The 20812-nt window shown below is 34.8% G+C and overlaps 1 protein-coding gene across 10 annotated transcripts in view; it reads left to right on the top strand.

Annotated features, from left to right (window-relative positions):
- Positions 1-19690, top strand: part of Trdn (triadin) — a 379612-nt gene extending 359922 nt beyond the window's left edge. For 8 of the 10 annotated variants that reach the window (XM_076927916.1, XM_076927914.1, XM_076927917.1 and 5 more), the window contains 3 exons: positions 14302-14340; positions 16165-16203; positions 18471-19690. In XM_076927916.1, coding sequence (XP_076784031.1) covers positions 14302-14340; positions 16165-16203; positions 18471-18610 — 218 coding nt within the window. In that variant the 3' untranslated portion in view covers positions 18611-19690. The remainder of the gene's footprint in view (positions 1-14301; positions 14341-16164; positions 16204-18470) is intronic. The other 2 variants (XM_076927911.1, XM_076927910.1) reach the window with 1 other exon arrangement.
- The last annotated feature ends 1122 nt before the right edge of the window (positions 19691-20812 follow it).

Genomic DNA, 20812 nt, shown 5'->3' with positions numbered 1-20812 from the left:
CTCACACCCTGTGTAGGCAGTACTTGCTCTATGGACTGTGTGGGTCTAAATATTTTTAATAGTTTACCAAGTGGCTAAGTACAGAAGAGAACATAAAGAAATCATTAATATATAAAACTCGCCAAGTAGGTCACTCAAGAATTCCTTGACTGAAATTAACAAAACCTCATATGGTCCCCAGCAATTTAAAAAAATACAAGACTAATGAATTTTCTCACAGATATAAGGACAAAATTTATTGATGATCCTCAAGAAGAGCCCTAGGAAGCTGCTTTCCCTATAGCTGCCCTTTCTCTATAGCCCCTAAAGGCAAGGCTCACAAGAGCATATGCTGTGGAGAATGCAGTCCCTTGAAGAATGGTTAGGATGTGTAAGACTGGAGTAAATGATAAAAGTGGAAGATTTATAGATAGAGTACAGTAAATATGGCTTATAGCAAGCAATGTCTACTGTATCCCTCAATCTCCTTGGCATTGCTGAATATATTGAGATAGGCATGGGAGTGTTTTGAGTATGATGTAATATACTAATATACTTGTCATTACTCCTCTATTGCTAAAGGAGGTCTAAGGAATAATGATGTTTGAAATCGTCACCTGCAGTTTTTGTCTGCTGCCTGGATCAGGTTCTGTCTGTGACTGAATTAACAGATTAGGTGCTTTTTTTTCCTGCTAATTTTCAATGCTTATAAAAATTGTCCGTGGTACTGATTAAAAAAAATATATATATGTAGTTTGAGAACAAGCACAAGCTGCATTCTACTGCCTTATCGTGCTCATTCTGTCATGCTTGAAGATTTCCCAGTGGTCTGCATTCTCACAGTTAGGGCTTCCAATGATAGAATAGCGCAAAGATGCTGAGGGGAGGCAACAATGGAGGTTACACAGCAGAGTGGAGTATTCCATGTCTCAAACGGGATTATGGATTAAGCTATGGTTCTACGTTCCGCCTTGGAGCTGGGGTGTGTGAATGCTGCCCAGGAAAAAAAAAAGAAAAGAAGAGAAGAGGAGAAGAGAAGAGAAGAGAAGAGAAGAGAAGAGAAGAGAAGAGAAGAGAAGAGAAGAGAAGAGAAGAGAAGAGAAGAGAAGAGAAGAGAAAACCTCTAGGCTATGCTCCTTCCTTTCCACCATCTGGGTGCTTGCAAACAGCACCCCAACACCCATTTGGGGGAGACAGGTAGAGGTTCCAGCTTGTGTTTCTCTGGGTGAGCAATGGCTCACTTTATCTAACTCCGAGGAAACCAAACGTGTGGGGCCTTCTGCAGGACTGTTAGTTGGTAAGGCTATATAAGGTAGGAAGAATCAGCCCAATGGTGATTCTTGATGAAGAAAAAAAAAAAAGCCAATCCTTGAATCCTTGTTTGTCCAAACTGTTTATTCGTGGTGAAAAGTGTGCATACAACTTACTCAAGGTGGACCAGAGGTTAAATACATTTTGCAGGAAGGAAAACTTATTGGTTAAACCCTTGGGGCCAGCCCATCTAGATAACTCGTTAGCATAGAAAGCTCTGGGATCTGTGCTATGCGGCCAGTTATCATGGTCCTCTTCGTTGGATGTTGTGGTCACCTGCTCCAGGACAGGAATCTGGCCAGGGGCAGATTCAAATGCCTACAGTTCTCAATTATGCGAATTGTCATAGTTTTTTAATCTGTCTTAATCTGCTCGACCTTACCAGTTTGGTTGGTTGGATTTGTTTGTTTGTTTGTTTGTTTGTTTGTTTGTTTTGGGGGGGGTCTGGTGACTAAGTTCTACTTGCCCTACATTAAATAATTTCTGTTCTGGTTTTGTTTTTGTTAAAAATATAAATTTAAGGTCTTCATCTTTTATAAATGTGGTAAAATAATTAGTTTGCCTCCATATTAGAGTAAGATGATTGACGGAGGTGTCAGTAGTTTCAAGTTACCTAGAAATAATCACAAAGTGATAAAAGAGCTTTAGGCATAATTAAATAAGGATCTCAGTAGTGTGATAATGCTTTTCCCCGAATGTATAATTTAAATATACATCTGTCTGAAAATCTACCTCTGAAATGGCCATCTATTAATTATTTTAACAAATGTAATTAACCATAACAAATATATAGTATTTAACATTAAATCGTTAATAATTTTATGGGAATCCCTACACTGAAATATTTCAATATCTTCAGCAATCCAGAATATCACAAGGGGAATTTAATTTATGATTTAAGGAATATATAATATTTCAGATAACAGTTTTAGTATTGATGATTCAGTCAGTAGATAAGCAGCAACTGAGACACACAAAAAATGAATTTTTTAAAGTTTTCAAGCACGGAAAACATGCTCTTTGTTTTACGTTGCTGTAATCCTTAGCCCTAGTTTTTAAATGAATGAATTTATGGTCTTTTGTGAAGTAATAGCATTTATCCAAAAAGATAAGAATTTGTTCACTTCAAAAATTAATTATTTTTATGAGAGGTTAACTAAGTTGCTGCTAAAATTATCTTACAATTAATTAATGAAAATATATTGGCCATTTAATTTTTTTGGTGTGCAAAAGAAAAAATGGTTCTAGACAAAAAAACGACTTTTTATTGGATATTTTATTAATTTACAATACAGATGTCTCTTTTTCCATTTCCCCTTCCTGGAACCCCCATCCCATCCCCCCTCCTCCTTTATGCTTTTATACCATTTTGATTACATGCAAGTATTAAGGTCAGTTCTAGGTTGAGGGTCTAGCAATACAATAGATGCAAATAGTCAAGGAACAAGCAATAAAATAAACACAAATAGTCAAAGAAAAAGCAAGGCATTAAACCCAGTTATGTGAACATTCCCATAATCACTGTTTCTAAAGGCTTATCAGGATAACCAAAGTATCTGAGCCTACTTCCCTGTCCTAGCCCAAGGTCATTTTCATGTCTGAAGCCTACTTTCTTGTTCTAGCCTAAAATTTAGATTCCTGCCTGAGATTACTTCTTTGTTGTAGCCTAATATTTAGATTCCTGCCTGAGATTACTTCTTTGTTCTAGCATAATGTCAGATTCCTGTTTGAAGCCTAATTCCTTGTCCTTGGCCAATGTCATATTCCTGCCAAGCAGCCCATTTTCTTATCCTTGATGCATGTCAGCTTCTTGCCAAGCAGCCCCAAAGGCTCTCCACCTCCCCCCATTTTTTATTTTGTTAACAAGACTGAGTCTTAGGTCATTCTGACAAGAATGCCTTCCTTACCTGTCATGGAATATACATTATCAAAAGCAATGCATTTCTGTCTTAGATTTGTAAGGCTCTGTGCAGAATCTTAATTAATGTTATAAGAGAGTAACTAAGTTGTTGATAAAATTACCTTATATTATATAATTAATGAAAATATATTGGCCATTTAAGGAAGTAAATTAATTTTATTACTGTATAATATATGTCAATCACATTTCTTATCATTGAAAAAGATATGAATAAGATCCAGTTATAGATTAAGGCTTGGTGTGCTCTCTATTTCACTCAACCAAATGGGTTGAAATGGTGAGCTTCATGCCAATACATCTTAAATTATTTGTTCTAAATGTGGCCAAAATCCAAACAAGGAACAAATGGAGTAGTAAAAACTAAATGGCTATTAAATTTCTCCCCTGGTCTGTTAAAAGTGTTTGCAGAGCAGGAATGACTGATATCAGGTGCTGCCCACGTAAGACCTAAAGTAAAGCCTGTGAACCTTTTCAGTAAGTGCGATTAGGACTTCTTTAAATCAAAGGCAAAAGGAGGTCATTCTCATTTCTAAAATAATTACTCAAAACATAAAATTGTAGAAAGTAGGAAGCAAATGAAGACTTAAGAGAGAGACAACTATTGTTCATTGAGATGACCCCACTTTACTCCTTGTTTTTTAATCATGAAGTAGTAGTAGAGGATTGTGGCAAATAACATTATCTGCATCTATAAACATAACAATGAAATAATGCAGTGATTGAGTTTTTAGATGTTAAGCAGAATTTCACTTCTAGAATACATAATACCTGCTCATTGTATGGATTTTATACATTGATGGCTTCAACTTTCTAGAGAAATTTTTACACCCCAGTTTATAAGAATTTACACAATAATGATCCATAGTGTTCTTAAGGCATATTGTTCTGGGTTGATTTCAGAGTGAGACTGCTTTATAGAATAAGGAGAAATAAGAAATTCCCTTTTATGCTTTTGGAAGACTAGGTCAATGATACTTTAAAATAATACTTTTAATACTTAGAATTTTAATACTTAGAATTTACTAGTTGAGTGACCTGGAACATGCTTCTTAATTTGCAAGCATTCTGTCTGTTGTTAATATATTGTCAATACAATTACTTTACTTATTACAAATCAGTTCAGCGTATGCTTTTTGAGTCAGGCTTTATAAATCATTCCAAAACATTCATTTTTAAATGTTTTTAACTTTTACGTTTTAGCAACTATATTAGGGGTGTGTATGGAGATATATCTTATTTATTTTATGAAGATTTTATTTTAAAGATCCATGGGCCCCTTACACAGTCTCTTGTCCTTGACGATTATAAGGAATCCCAGTAATATGGGTAATTAAATATTGCTGCTGAAGTCTTAAATGTTCGACTGTGATAGCCAATTCCATTATCTGGTTTTTATTGTTTGTATTTCTTTTTTCTTTATTATTATTATTGGTTATTTTACTTATCTATGTTTCAGATGTTACCTCCTTTCCCCATTTCCCTTCCCAGAATACGCTTATCACACCAACACACTCCCACCTCCCCACCATTGAATGCCCCCTCACTGGGGCATCCAGCCTTCAAGGGACCAGGGCTCTATATTCCCACTGATGCCCTACTAGTCCATCCTCCTCTACATATACAGCTGGAGACATGGGTCCCTCCATGTATGTTCCCAGGCTAGCTGTTTAGACCCAGGGAGCTCTGTTTGGTTGGTATTGTTGATCTCCCCATAGGGCCATAAGCCCCTTCAACTCCTTCAATCTTCTCTCTAATTCCTACACTGAGGACCCTGTGATTAGTTTGATAGTTAGCTGTGAACATCCACCTCTGTATATGTCAGGCTCTGGCAATGCCTCTCAAGAAACAGGTATATCAGGCTCCTGTCAGCATGCACTTCTGGACATCCACAACAGTGTTTGCATATGGAGACTGCACCTGGAATTAATCCCCATGTGGAGCAGTTTTTGGACAGACTCTCCTCCAGTTTCTGCCCCACACATGATGTTGTATTTGCTCCTGTGATTATTTTGTTACTCCTTCTAAGGACCAAAGCACCCAAACTGTGGTAATTATGTTTTCTTAGGTTTCATGTGATCTCTGAGTTATGTCTTGGGTATTCTGAAATTTTGGGCTAATATTCACTTATCAAACAATGCATACGATGTGTGTTCATTTGGGATTGGGTTACCTCACTCAAGATGATATTTTCTAGTTCCATCTATTTGCCCATAAATTTCATGAATTCATTGTTTTTAATAGCTGAGTAGTACTCCATTGTGTAAATGTACCACATTTTCTGTATCCATTCCTCTGTTGAAGGACATCTGGGTCCTTCCCAGCTTCTGGTTATTATAAATAAAGCTGCTATGAAGATAGTGGACCCTGTGTCCTTATTATATGTTGAAGCATCTTTTGGGTATATGCCAAGGAGTGGTATCTCTGGATCCACAGGTAATACTATGACCAATGTTCTGAGGAATCACAAGATTTATTTCCAGAGTAGAGTGGTTTTAACAACTTGCCATCCCACCAACAATGGAGAAGTGTTCCTCTTTCTTCACATCCTCACCAGCATCTGATATCGCCTGAGTTTTTAATGTTTTTAAACCATTCTGACTGGTGTGACCTGGAATCTCAGGGTTGTTTTGATTTGCTTTTCCCTGATGACTAAAAATGTTGAACATTACGTATGTGCTTCTTGGCCATTCAAGTTTCCTCAGTTGAAAATTCTTTGTTGAGTTCTGTACCACATTTTTAATAGGGTTATTTGATTGTCTGCAGTCTAATTTTTTGAGTTCTTTGTAAATTTTGGATATTAGCCCTCTATCAGATGTAGGATTTGTAAAGATTTTTTCCTGAATCTGTTGGTAGCCATTTTGTCCTATTGACAGTGTATTTTGCCTTACAATGCTTTGCAATTTTATGAAATCCCATTTGTCAGCTCTTGATCTTAGAGTATAAGCTATTGGTGTCCTGTTCAGGAAATTTTCCCATGTGTCCATGTGTTCAAGGCTCTTCCCCACTTTCTCTTCTATTAGTTTCAGTGTGTCTAGTTTTATATAGAGGTTGTTGATCCACATGGACTTGAGGTTTGCACAAAAAGATGAGAATAGATCAATTTGCATGTTCCTACATGCTGACCTCCAGTTGAACAAAGCACCATTTGTTGAAAGTGCTGTCTTTTTTCCAATGAATGGTTTTAGATTCTTTGTCAAAGAGCAAGTGACCATAGGTGTGTGGGTTCATTTCTGGGTCTTCAATTCTATTCCATTGATCTTCTTGCCTATCTTTGTACCAATACCAAGCAGTTGTTATCACTAATGCTCTGTAGAACAGCTTGAGGTCAAGGATGGTGATTCTCCCCAAAATTCTGTTATTGTTGAGAATAGTTTTCGCTATACCAGGTGTTTTGTTATTCCAAATTTATTTGAGAATTGCTCATTCTCTCTGTGTGAAGAACCGAGTTGGAATTTTGATGGGGATCGCGTTGAATCTGTAGATTGCTCTCAACATGTTCATTTTTACTATTTAATCCTGTCAATCCATGAGCATGGGAGATCTTTCCATCTTCTGAGATTTTTTTTTCTTTATTTCTTCAGGGACTTGAAGTTCTTGTCATACACATCTTTCACTTGCTTGGTTAGATTCACAACAAGGCGTTTTATATTATTTGTGACTATTGTGAAGTGTGTCATTTTCCTAATTTCTTTCTCAGCCTGCTTATCCTTTAAGTAGAGAAAGGCTACTGATTTGTTTGAGTTAATTTTATATACAGACACTTTGCTGAAGTTGTTTATCAGGTTTAGGAATTCTCCGGTGGAAGTTTTGGGGTCACTTAAGATTACTATCATATCACCTGCAAATAGTGATAATTTGACATTTTCATTCCAATTTGTATCCCTTTGATCTTCTTTTGTTGTCTAATTGCTCTGGCTAGACTTTGAGTACTATATTGAATAGGTAGGGAGAGAGTGGGCAGCCTTGTTTAGTCCCTGATTTTAGTGAGATTGCTTGAAATTTCTCTCCATTTTGATGTTGGCTACTGTTTTGCTGTATATTGCTTTTATTATGTCTAGGTATGAGCTTGATTCCTTATCTTTCTAGGATTTTTACCATGAAGGGGTGTTGACTTTTGTCAAATGCTTTCTCTGCATCTGATGAGATAATCATATGGTTTTTTTTTTTCCTTTGAGTTTGTTTATATAGTGGATTACATTGCTAGATTTCTATATATTGAACCATACTTGCACTTCTGGGATTAAAGTCTACTTGATCATTGTGGGTGATTGTTTTCATGTGTTCTTGGATTCGGTTTGTCAGAATTTTACTGAGTATTTTTGCATCGATATACATAAGGGAGATTGGTCTGAAACTCTCTTTCTTTGTTGGGTCTTTGTATGGTTTAGGTATGAGTATAATAGTGGCTTCATAGAACAAATTGGGTAGTGTTCCTTCTTTTTCTATTTTGTGGAATAATTTGAAGATAATTGGTATTAGTTCTTCTTGGAAGGTCTGATAAAATTCTGCACTAGAACCATCTGGCCCTGGGATTTGTGGTAGGGAGACTTTTAATGCCTGGTGCTATTTCTTTATGGGTTATAGGACTTTTTAGGTGGTTTATCTGATTTTGATTTAACTTTAGTGTCTGGTATCTGTTTAGGAAATTGTCAATTTTGTCCAGATTTTCAAGTTTTGTTGAGTATAGGCTTTTTTAAAAGGAGGATCTGATGATATTTTGAATGTCTCAGTCTCTATTGTTATGTCTCTTTTTTCAGTTCTGTTTTTATTAATTTGGATAGTGTCCCTGTGCCCTTTGTTTAGTCTGGCTAAGAATTAATCTATCTTGTTAATTTTCTCAAAAAAAAAAAAAAACATCTCTTGGTTTTGTTGATTCTTTGTATTGTTCTTTTTGTTTCTACTTACTTGATTTGAGCCCTGAGTTTGATTATTTCCAACTGTCTACTCCTTTTTGGTGCATTTGCTTCTTTTTGTTCTAGGTCTTTCAGGTGTGCTGTCAAGCTGCTAGTGTGTGCTCTCTCCAGTTTCTTTTTGTAGGCACTTACAGCTATGAGTTTTTCTCTTAGCACTGCTTTCATTGTGTCTCACAAGTTTTGGTATGATGCATCTTCATTTTCATTAAATTCTAAAAAGTCTTTAATTTCTTTCTTTATTTCTTCCCTGACCAAGTTATCATTGAGTAGAGCATTATTCAGTTTCCATGTGTATGTGGGCTTTCCATTGATTTTACAGTTGTTAAACACCAGCCTTTGTTTATGGTGATCTTATAAAGATGCATATCCCATGCATTTCAATTTCTTTGTATCTGTTGAGGCCTGTTTTGTTACCAATTATATGGTGAGTTTTGGAGAAGGTACCATGAAGTACTGAGAAAAAGGTATAATTTTTTTGGTTTTGGATGAAATGTTCTATAAATATCTGCTAACTCCATTTTGTTTATAACTTCTCTTAGTTTCACTGTGTTTCTGTTTAATTTCTGTTTTCATGATCTCTCCATTGATGAGAATGGGGTGTTGAAGTCTCCCACTATAACTGAGTGAGGTGCAATGTATGCTTTGAGCTTTAGTAAAGTTTCTTTTATGAATGTGGGTGCCCTTGCATTTGGTACACAGATGTTCAGAATTGAGATTTTATCTTGGTTAATTTTTTTCTTTGATCAGCATGAAGTGTCCATTTTTATCTTTCTTGGAAACTTCTGGTTGAAAGGTGATTTTATTCAATATTAGAATACCTACTCCAGCTTGTTTCTTGGGACCATTTGCTTGGAAAATTGTTTTTCAGCCTTTTTTTCTGAGGTAGTGTCTGTGTTTGAGGTGTGTTTTTTGTATGCAGCAAAATGTTGAGTCCTGTTTATGTACCCAGTCTTAGTCTATGTCTTTTTATTGGGGAATTGGGTGCATTTATTTTAATAGATATTAAGGAAAGTGATTGTTGCTTCCTATTATTTTTGTTATTAGAAATGGAGTTATGTTTGTGTGACTATCTCCTTTTGGGTTTGTTGGAAGTAGATTACTTTCTTGCTTTTTCTAGGGTAAGGTTTCCCACCTTGTGTTGGTGGTTTCCCTCTATTATCCTTTGTAGGGCTAGATAAAGATATTGTGTAAATTTGGTTTTGTCATCGAATATCTTGGTTTCTCCCTCTATAGTAATTGAGAGTTTTGCTGGGTATAGTAGCCTGGGGTGGCATTTGTGTTCTCTTCAGGTCTGCATGACCTCTGTCAAGGATCTTCTGGCTTTTATAGTCTCTGGTGAGAAGTCTGATGTAATTCTTATAGGTCTGCCTTTATACATTACTTGACCTTTTTTTCTTACTGATTTTAATAGTCTTTCTTTGTTTTGTGCATTTGAAGTTTTGATTATTATGTGATGGGAGAAATTTTTTCTGATCTAGTCTATTTGCAGTTTTGTAGGCTTCTTTTATGTTCATAGGTATCTCTTTCTTTAGGTTAGGGATGTTTTATTCTATAATTTTGTTGAAGATATTTACTGGCCCTGTAAGTTGAGACTCTTTGCTTTCTTCTATGCCTATAAACCTTAGGTTTGTTCTTCTCATTGTGTCCTGAATTTTCTGGATGTATTTTCTTTGACAGTTGTGTCATTATTTTCTGTGGTATATTTTTTGGCTTCTTTGTCAAAGACCTAGTGTGTGGTTTTATTTCTGGGTCTTCAATTCTGATCCATAGATCAACCTGTCTGTCTCTGTCCCAATACCATGCAATTTTTGAGACTATTTCTTTGTAGTATAGCTTAAGGCCAGGGATGGTGATTTCCCTAGAAGTTCTTTTATTGTTAAGAATTATTTTCACTATTTTAGGTTTTCTGTTTTTCCAGATGAATTTGAGAATTTGTCTTTCCATGGCTTTGAAAAATTATGTTGAAATTTTGATAGGGATTGTGTTGAGTCTGTAGATTGCTTTTGGTAGGATGGCCATTTTTACTATGTTAATTCTACCAATCTGTTAGCCTGGAAGATCTCTCCTTTTTTTTTTTTTTTTTTTTTTTTTTTTTGAGGTCCTTTTCTATTTCTTTCTTCAGAGATTTGAAGTTCTTGTCACATAGATCTTTTTCTCTTTTGGGTAGATTTACTCCAATTTTTTATTACTTGTGACTATTGTGAAGGGTGTTGCTTCCCTAATTTCTTTCTCAGCCCATATATGAGATGTATGTATGTATGTATGTATGTATATATATATATGTACATGAGATGGTCACAAAGGAACTAATACCTATTACAAATGATTTAAAATGATTACAAAATTAATTTTAAGAAATTCATAATTAAAGACTTCAAGAATAATTGCCAAGAGCATGTATAAGCAAACATAAGTGTTAGAAAATATTAAACATCATTAGATATTAGCAAAATGCAAATTAGTTCACTATTACACACCATTTTATATGTACTAAAATTACTGATATATTTTAAAGACTTAAATATAAACAAGAACAGAAATTTTAACAAAGAGAACTTTTATAATTGCTGCTGGGAATGCAAAATGGTCTGATATAGAAACTACTTGAGTGTTTTTCTTTTTAATATCAGGTTATTAAAACCCCACTATTTGCCTCCCTGGAGGATGAAAGGAGTGAAAACTTCTACTCTCACAAAAGACTATGCATGAATATTGATAGAACCAGCCTAATAATTAGCCAAACTGGAACCATATACCCTTAACCGAAGAATGGATACATTACCTTAGGTACAGCTATGTGATAGAATATTACAAAGAATTTATGTCGGGAGCCTCTTGGCCTGGACTATGTTGAAACAGGACACAGAGTTTGACTCTGGTTTTGCTTTAAAGACTGATGGTCTCAGAACATTCTAGCTCTCTAACTGTATTGAAGTACTGATAATAACTCTTAAAAAGTCCTAAAAAAAAACTTTGTTGCTAATTCTTCAGGTTAAAAACTGCTGGATTAGGCAATTGACACCTCTAGCCTAACTGGGGGTGGGAGGGACTAAGTACTGTAGCTTTTGTTCTTTCTCAGTAGTAACTGTGAGTCTCTAACTTTCTGCCTGATAGTAGAAATCACAGGAAGAAAAAGGGAAAGTTTGAAGTGAATTATCATTTATTTTTTAGTTGTAAAAGCTAACTTGTGAAAGCTCTCTTAAAAAGGGTGGGGGAAGTGGAAAGATCCTATAAGGGGTAAGAGAAAAATGTACACTCCTTTCTTTGTAGTCTTTGGCATTTAGCATCTCATCCTAAACCAGCAGGAGAGTAAGTAAAGGATTAATTCCTAGAGCCTTTTCCCTTTTGTCCAGATGTTTCTTGCTAGTCAGGCTAGGGGGAAGTTTGATTGAACAAGTTTATTGAACAAGTTTTATTGAACATAAACTTTGATTGAACAGGGAGAGGAAAATAACGCTCACAGAAGGAAAAACTTGCACATAGGCATATATGCATAAACTCATGTAAATTTATATACAAATTTATGTATGCATATTTATACATTTCCATTCAAATCAGTTGGGCTTATCTTGAATACATACTCACAATTATACACACACACACACACACATGCATTTGGAGCAAAAGAACAAGCACCAGTGCAGAAAGAACTCACTCTTTCTGGATGAAAAATGAGCTCAAGTCTTTATTGCATAGAAAAGAAAAAAACTTCTCCCTTTTAATGCTGAATGATTTAAACTCAAGTTTGTAAAAAGAAAGCTTTGTTCCTTTTAGTTAACTTAAGCTTGCCTTGTTATTAAGTAAAGACCTGTTCTGTCCTATGGTAAAAAGTCTGTCTGTTTTTTCTGCTCTCTGCAACTTTTTCTTTTTTCCTCTTTCCCTCTGCATTCTGCATATTGCTCTCTTAGTTTTTTATGTTACCTATAGTTTCTAAGCTATTCCACTCTGCATTCTCCTAATCTTGCTCTCTCTTCCTGCTCACAATATTGCTCTTACTCTCAATAGCTTTTCTCCCAATGCTATGTGTTGGGAGCTGCACTAGCCCCACGTTCAGGCACCAAAAAATGTTGCGGCCCGAGCAAAATGTTGAGGCCCGGGCTGCCCCGCGTTTGGCGGCCACTGTATCCCAGTCCAAGCTGCCGCTCCGGTCCGCGGGTCGGGGTTCAGCAAGAGAGAGAGAGAGTGAGGACTCGAAGAATGGAGACCAGACAGAGTGCGTTTCAGTCCCTTTTATTCTTCAGTCTCTCTTCTTAGTCCAAGTCCCAAGTCTTGAGTTCCTAGTTCCTAGTTCCTAGTTTCTAGTGCCTCCAAATTCCAAGTTACTTCTTCCAAGTTCTCTCCCAAGTGCCTGCTTCTCTGTCTTCTCTCTGCTGTGTCTGATTCTCAGTTCTGTTCTGTCTCTGCCTTTTATATGTCTCACTTCTAAGCCACGCCTCTAAGTCACACCTATAATCATGCCCTTAGGTCTTGTCTCTAACTCTGATCTCTAGGTCACTCTTAAGTCACACACCTTTAATCTCACACACCTTTAATCTCAAGGTATCTAAATCAAGATTATCAGAGTGTGCTCAGCTGTTGTAGGCTATTGTAATCCAAGTCTCATGTCAGGGTATATGGCTCAAGATGGCTGCAAAGCTGATAGCCGCTTTCTGCTAAAAGTCGGCCCCCAACAGCTGTGCCTTTACTTCTAAGTTCTTGAGCTCAGTTCTGTCTAAAAAGTTCTCTTGTATCCTGATTTTTTTTAAAAAAAAATTATTTTCAGTTCTGTTCTAAAAAGTTCTGTTCAGATTTATCTAAAAAAATGTTCTGCCTAAAAAGTTCTCCTCAGCTCAGTTCTGACTCTTCTCGTTGTCTTTAGCAATACATGTCTTTCAGAATACATGATCACATGGTAAAAAGTTTATAACAAGTTTACATAAAATCAAATAATAAATCGAATAAGAAGTTTACAACAGAGAAGGCTTACATACATATCTGTTAGGAGTATTTATCTGGCTAAATGGTCATTACCTGTCATAGCACCACAGGTTCATTGAGAGTTGAAAACCATAAGTAAGTTATTACTAAAGTTTTGTATAGACATACCCAGTCAGTATTTTATCTTCTGTCTTATCACCTATAATAAATCATTAGTTCCTTTTTATAACCTTTGGTTAACTTCTTGGAATACTCTGAGTAGTAGAATGTCTGGTTACTATCTAGAAGTAATTAACTGGTAACACAATGGGAGCAGAGTTACAGTTTTGACTATCAGAAAAAAAGTCTTAATAGCAGTCCTACTATAAAAGAGCTTAATAAATACTGATATAATTTTAGAAATTCTGATAAGACTAGCATTAATAATTAAGAAGTCATCTATTTGTCTATGTAGCATTACTACAAAACATTACATCTCTGTCTTTCTGCAGAGGGGGGCTAATACCTAGTGCTTGTTATATACATAATAATAACAGTAAAATTATATTAATAACAAGAGAATTTTCTAAAATGATTTTCTCACCGGCCTTGTCTATCAGAGCTTCATTGTAGATTTTAATCTAAGATGAGGCCATCTCAGGAAGATCACCTACTAGTTATTAGTTGTCCTATGATGACTTCTGAGAGATTTGTTCTAAAATCCAAGCATATTTACTATAGGATCATTCAAAAATAAACTAAGAACCCACCAGAAAATTACATTAAAAATGACAGCTTTCTCTCATTTTTCTTGTTTGTCTTTGTTTCAATTGTCCTGCCTTCCACACTTTTATTACAAGCTCAGAAATTTCTTACCATTGGCGAGGTATCATCATAGAAAGGAACTACAACTGGCTAGTTCCCAGAAGTTAAAGGTGTCCTGCTTGCTTCTGTGGTGTCAGCTCTCAAGGCAGCCTCATACTTAGATGCACTTCAACAACTAAACAATCTCACCAGGTGCTGTCTTAGGAATGTTTAACCCAGATATGTTCTGAACATGTACTCCCAAGTGAAGCAGCTGAATAGTATATGACAGGTAAATTTTTCATGGTTTTGAAAAACTCCAAAACTTATCTCTGATAAGTAACCAACTTAATTTCCAACCAAGAAAGTAAAAATAGCTTCTATTTCTTTAAATACTTGTTATTATTCAATATTATTTTTATAATGGTCATGCAGACATGTTTTCTTATAATGACTCTTTATTTTTGTTCTCTTTAGAAGACTCCAAAGATGTACCACATTCAAAAAAAGATAAAGGTGAGTTGCTTACCTTTTGCTTATTTATACGCTTTCTCTCAAGGACATAGTGTTCTGCTTTTTGTTATTCGTTTTAGTCTAATATTCTTGATCTCAGTGTAATTGTAGTCATTTATGGGCAATGTATGTGTGGTATATTTGCTTTTAAGTAGCTTTATATTATTTATAAATTATTCTTCTCTTTGCATATTGAAGAAGAGCTAGGTTGTCCTTATTTGCAAATACATATCAGGTATTTTTATTACCTAATTTTAAAAAAATATCATTTTAATGATAACAAATTATCACTTCATTGAGTGAAAATCTATTATTTCATCAAAAGTTGTTTCTATTAAAAAAAATTCACTCATAGTAAAAGCCCTCTTCTAAAGGAAGAAAACATAGAAGGAAAGAAGAATAGAACATGCACACACATAGACACACACACATAGACACACATACATACACACACAGACATACACACACAGACACAGAGACACACACACGTACACATGCACCAAACATTGCTCATGCACTCAGAAAAACTTTCTACCTCCAGATGTTTAATATTAACCAAACACTTCCCAATGCCTGTCTCAGGAAAGTGAGAGTTGGAACTAGCTTGTTCATTTTTGTCAACGTCATTTGCTGAAGGGCTCTTAGCTTGACTTTGGAACTGCTACAACATAAGGACTTCTTCTAATACATTCTATGGATAGTAAGAGTTGGTCAACTGTTTTTCTTGCTATGAAAGTGTAAGTTTTGTAACTGTTTTTGAACTTTATTAAAAACGGGACAATCATTGCCTTGAGTAAAGACACAGTCAGATAAATGGATACCCATGCCTTACAAAATCAAATTTGAATTGAACCTTGCAATGAGATGTATTACTAGAAAATGTATATATTATAGGTAAAACTGAAAATTGATTTAGCAATTTAAAAATAAAGGGATTCCTTCTAAAACTAAAAATAGATCTATTACATCTTCTGTCATCTCCACTACTAAATTTATATACAAAGGACACAAATCATTATTATAATACCTGTACTTCCATATTAATTACAACACTATTTACCTAACTATAGTATAGAATGAACCAAAATGCTGGGTTGTTAATGAAAGGTAATGGAATTATGGAATGTATATAAAATAGGTTATGACTTATCCAAAAACAAAACAACAAAACATCTACAAAACAAAAAGCAAACAAAAAACATGGAATCTGATCACTGTGTTAAGAAATAAGACAAATGCCACCTAGAATCACTAAGTTTCAGTTGCATACAAGAACAAACTGGAACATTTGTGATAAACTGGAGATAACGGGAAAAAAGTAAAGAACGAGTTAGCTAAGGAACACCAAAACCACAATGGAAGACTTCTGGTTTCTTATAACATCCTGGAGTAATACTGTTTAAACTGTAAAGCTATTTAAAACAGCTTATGTGATATTTTGAAATAAAAAAAAAAAAAAACTCTCTAGTACATAAGAAAACCCAGCTTCTAAAAAGATAGAATAATTTAATTGATGCTACCCCTTGCTAACTAATGCCTAAACATCAAAGACTGCATCTCAATAAATGAATGCATGTCAGTTCATCACCATTCATTAACACCCCAGTTGACAGGGCCAGTAGAATTGCCAAGAATATGTTTCTATACCTCGGTACACAGTTTACATAAAGAAAGTCTGAAATGAACCTAAATAAAAACTTGGAGTGTGTAAAAATGGTGTTTTCTGTCACTAAAATACTGTGCTTGAATATATAAGACACAAACCCACATGCTTGCTACAGATCTCTGCATGTATTAATACACCCCTTTTACTTTTTTTATCCCCAGAAGTAACTGATAATGTATCATCACCAAAGAAGCAAAAAAGTAAGTTTATAATGAAATTAAAAACAACTAACTCCTCCATTAATTAAGATACTAGTTAGATAATTAAAATTTAGAGACTCTAAAGCAGTATTAGTAGAAAATTAATTTTAGCATTGATCTGATAAAGTACCTTAAAGTTTCAAATAGAAACTTGTCATTTTTGTCTCAGTCAAGGGGCATAGGGTTAAAATAACTCTAACTAATGGTTGAAATGCCATTCATCATAAGCTTTTTGGCATAGCTCTGATCGTCGGTTCTCTACCTAAATATTGCTTAAATGTATGTTACTGTCTGGTATGTAACAGATTAGTCAAAGTGGAGTCCTGAAATTCTTTAAATAAAGTTCAAAAAAATATGGAAATATTTTTAGCTAATAGGTTGCTTGTGTTCACTCCTAAAATTAAAAGTTCCTTTTGATGTTCCTGGACACTTGGAAATCTTTTAATTGTCAGTGTCTGGAATCATTGATTCTAGAATGTAATTAGTATTCACATGGAGTTCCAGAACTTGGTGGCCAAGATTCTCCTTATCCCAGATTTTCCAAGTGAGATATTTTTGTTCAGATTGTAAAGCAAGACACACACACACACACACACACACACACACACAAATCATCATTACACAGACTACAGCAAACAATTTTTAAAATAGATCCAATAAGGCCATCATATACAATGCTTTAAAGAACTAAAGATTTATCTGAGAAAATAATTCTCATAGGATTTCATGGTTTTCTACGTGGCTTCTGAAGGAAACTGCTGAGGTGGCTAATTACTTGAGAGGTTTGGATACCTACTATGCTATGAATGTTACTGTTGATTCAGACATGGCTACACAAAAGTGCATCACTGGAATGTTTCATATAATCAGGCTGTGAGAAATACAAGAGAATAAACAGTCTTGATGCAATAATTTCATATGTCAATGCGAATTCCATGAAAAGGCAATTATGATCTGAACTACCATACTCTTCCAATTGATAAACTATTGTTAATAATTACAATTAGATTGCATCAACAGTTGAAATCTCTTATTTCAGAAATAAGCATACCATGTGTAGATAGTGTCGACACTACTTTCCTGTTGACTCTATCTTGCCAGTGTGAGAAACTGGGTGAAATGCATGGAACGTCCCTGTATTGTTTTTTATGCAAATATAAATTAGGTCAAAATAAAAAGAAATATAACCAAAAGTCTCTAGGCATAATGGGTCATGTTTCTACTATCACTCCTGATACTGAGGCATGATAAATCCCTTGAATTCAAAACCACTCTGTGCCAGACAGTAAGTAGCCCAGGCTAGCCATTGTTACAGAGAAAAATATTTCCTCAAAGAAATATTTAATTTATTTTTAGAAATAAATTAAATGTTTGTAAAATATTGTTTAGTAAAAACTTTTAATTGTGGAATTTATTATTTAAGTATTATTTAACATTTAAAATAGCAGGTTTACATCCTATTGTTCATGAACGTAAGTTCTAAATTTTTTAGAGCTGATGATATTTTTGCTAATAGCTCTTTCGACTTGGGTTAGATACATATGCCAGGGCAGAGCCTGCATCTCCAAAAGTTCAAATTAGATGGACCTATATAAAGATGTTCTTGAATTTTATCACCAGCTGTTTATTTCTCCCTGACTCGGGCACCTTTTTGCTACTTTCATCTAATGTACAGTAGCTGTTACAGTTTCAACAGCTTTAGGAAAAGAGCACTTGTGCTACCAAGATGCAAGAAAACAGGAAGAATTAATATCTGAAAACAGTTACTGAGGCTAGGCCATGTCTCTCCACTCTCTGTCATGTGGGACCTGGGCCTTGAACTTAGGTAGTCAGTGTTGACAATGAGCAAATTTACACTGGCATTGTGCCACATTCAGCTTATTTTTCTGCGTTATTCTATGTGTGAAGCATCCACCTTAGAGCATTGCCTGGAGAAGAAAACAGGCTTTCTCAATGGATCTCATGCTTCTGGAATAAAGATAAATGGAATAACTCACTACTTTAGGACTCACAGATGTTTTGAGACATTATTAACACACACACACTACCACCACCACCTTTTATTCTCTGTTTGTTTACTTTTTTCAGTATCCCATCATGATTTATGTTGTCTTGATTCTATGTATAAAGAAGCCAAGTTATATTGAAGTACAGTTTTCTCCAGTAGTCAGGGACGATGTCTACTGTGGTATACAGCCTCAGAGTGCCTCCTGTGTTGCTACACAAGTACTAATTGTTTATAACAAAAATCACACTCTCTTTCTCAGGTCCCATCAGTTTCTTCCAATGCGTCTACTTGGATGGGTACAATGGCTATGGGTTTCAGTTTCCTGTCACTCCTGCCCAACACCCTGGAGAGAACCCTGGCAAATCACAGTCTCCAGAACAGAAGCAGGAAGAACAATAGATACCCATGTATGACCCTGACAACTGCTTTTACATGGTGAAAGTGGAAACTTCTCTTTTGTCCACAGTGGTACAGGCAATCAAAACTATCCAATGCTGAGATTTCCTTGTAAACATTTTGCCAGGTATAAAGAGATGACTTGGACAAAGGAGTTGACTAATAAGCAAATGTGTTGAGGGTCTAATACTTGAGAATCTTTATTTGTGTCTGTTGCTATAGGAGGGGTACTTACATTAAGCTCTTTCTAGATGTTATAAGGTAGTATGCTTATTAAAGTTTACTTTTAAATGTAATTGACACGATTACAAAATGAGATTTATAACTTTAGGTAGACAATTTTAAATTGGCAACACTGACTGTGTTCTAATTTTAAATAGTACAAGATCATATATAAAAGTTATTCTTCTGCATCTTGTGGGTAGACTCAGATTATCCAAAAACCTATGTGTATCATTATATTCATTTCTGTTTCTAGTTCAGTTATGGCAAGGTTCTATATAGGTATGTCTTACACCAGAGTGCTATAAATCCCTTGCCATATTCTTAATGATCAGATTATCTAACAGATGGAACATGACAAAGAATAAGTGGTTGTTGGATCTTATCTCTGAGGTTGTCTTGAGCTATGCTTAAGATATTCTCTCCTGTGGACATATACTTGCAGTTCAGCAGGTCTTGTTTAATATGCAAGTTAATGAGATATGAAATATTTACATTTCTCCAGATTGTGCCCAAGTAAATCTATCACCTGGGTGAAAGTTTAGATCAAACAATAACTATGGTTGGCCAATACAAACATAGTTTTATTTCTCAATACATACTTTCTGTGAAATTAAATGTTTCCTTTTTCAAATGGAAACAATACAAATGCCATAAAAGTTTAAGTGAGATATTTTGGGCATAGACATGTTCATGAAATTTCTTACTTTCTTTTGGCTAATTGAACATTAATGACAGTTAAATGAATGACAGTTTTTAACTTACTTGTCCATGCATCACTGAAAATAACTGTTGAGAATGTTCATCATCTTGTTAATACAAAGTCAATTTTCATGAACTTTTCTTAACAACTCTAGAAAACATGATTTTTCATCATGTTTTCAGTTGTAGCCGAACTTATGACAAATTAACTCGTGAAATATCTTGAGTTACCCATTTCTGGAGCTATCATAAGCTTAGCCAATGCTGAGCTTGTGAACTAGCCATGTGATTGGCTTTTAAGTACTGCAGCCAAACACAGTTCTTGAGATCCAAGACAAAGGTCCTTTTTATCAATATTCAGATAGAATGTGGATCATATACTTAGCATTAATGATGGAATGTCAGTGGCTTTTGTAAGAAAGTTAGCTTTAACCAGATGCTGACAGACAGAATTCACACTACAAAAGCCAACACTACAATGAACTAGATTAATGGAGCTCTTTGGAGGGGAAGAAATACATAATTGACAAGAGCAAATGGTATCATCTTTCAAAGCCGATTCATTCAGCAATTCAAACTTACAAGGAGAACAGTGGATAAAGTGCTTTGCTTAATTGCAGTTTCATTCATGAAATTCCTTGAGTATTGAACAAAGAACAAATATGATAGTTGTTTTAAAAGACATACTACAGGATGGGTTATCCACTAAGTTATTATCTTTCAATGACTATATACTATGCACTTAGTCTTTCTATTCTGTGTCAGGTAGCATGTATTATGTTATGTTACATAACATAATATGAACATGTAACATAATACGGCAAAAGATTTTACTTCATGTTATTCTGGCACAATAAATGACATTCAAAAATGTATTGCATAAATTGGGTCTGTATCTCCAGGATTCAAAGAACCATCTAAACAAACATCTCAGTATTTCTCAGAGTTACTCTGGAGACAGATACAGTATCTTAATATGGATTGTTTGAAAACATTTTCTGAAATTGTGTTTTTGGAGATTACATTAATCTTGTCTCCACCAACTTTTAAATATCATCATCTGTTTTCTTTATGAAACAAATTAACAAAATATAATAGATGTTATTGTAAATTTAGGTGTGAATTAGAGAAAAATTATGGTGCAATTAATATTAACAATAATTGTTAAGGTTTGTCTAAAATTTCAATGATGAGTATAATTTGAAAATATTATGTAAACTGTCATTTGTTTATATCTTTACATTAATAAAATACTTCTGGCCCCTGAGTTTAATGGTTTGT

This window comes from Arvicanthis niloticus, chromosome 30, assembly GCF_011762505.2.
Source record: "Arvicanthis niloticus isolate mArvNil1 chromosome 30, mArvNil1.pat.X, whole genome shotgun sequence".
Lineage (NCBI taxonomy): Eukaryota > Metazoa > Chordata > Mammalia > Rodentia > Muridae > Arvicanthis > Arvicanthis niloticus.
The sequence above is the reverse complement of the archived record's forward strand: the minus strand, read 5'-3'. Positions and strand labels throughout refer to the sequence as shown.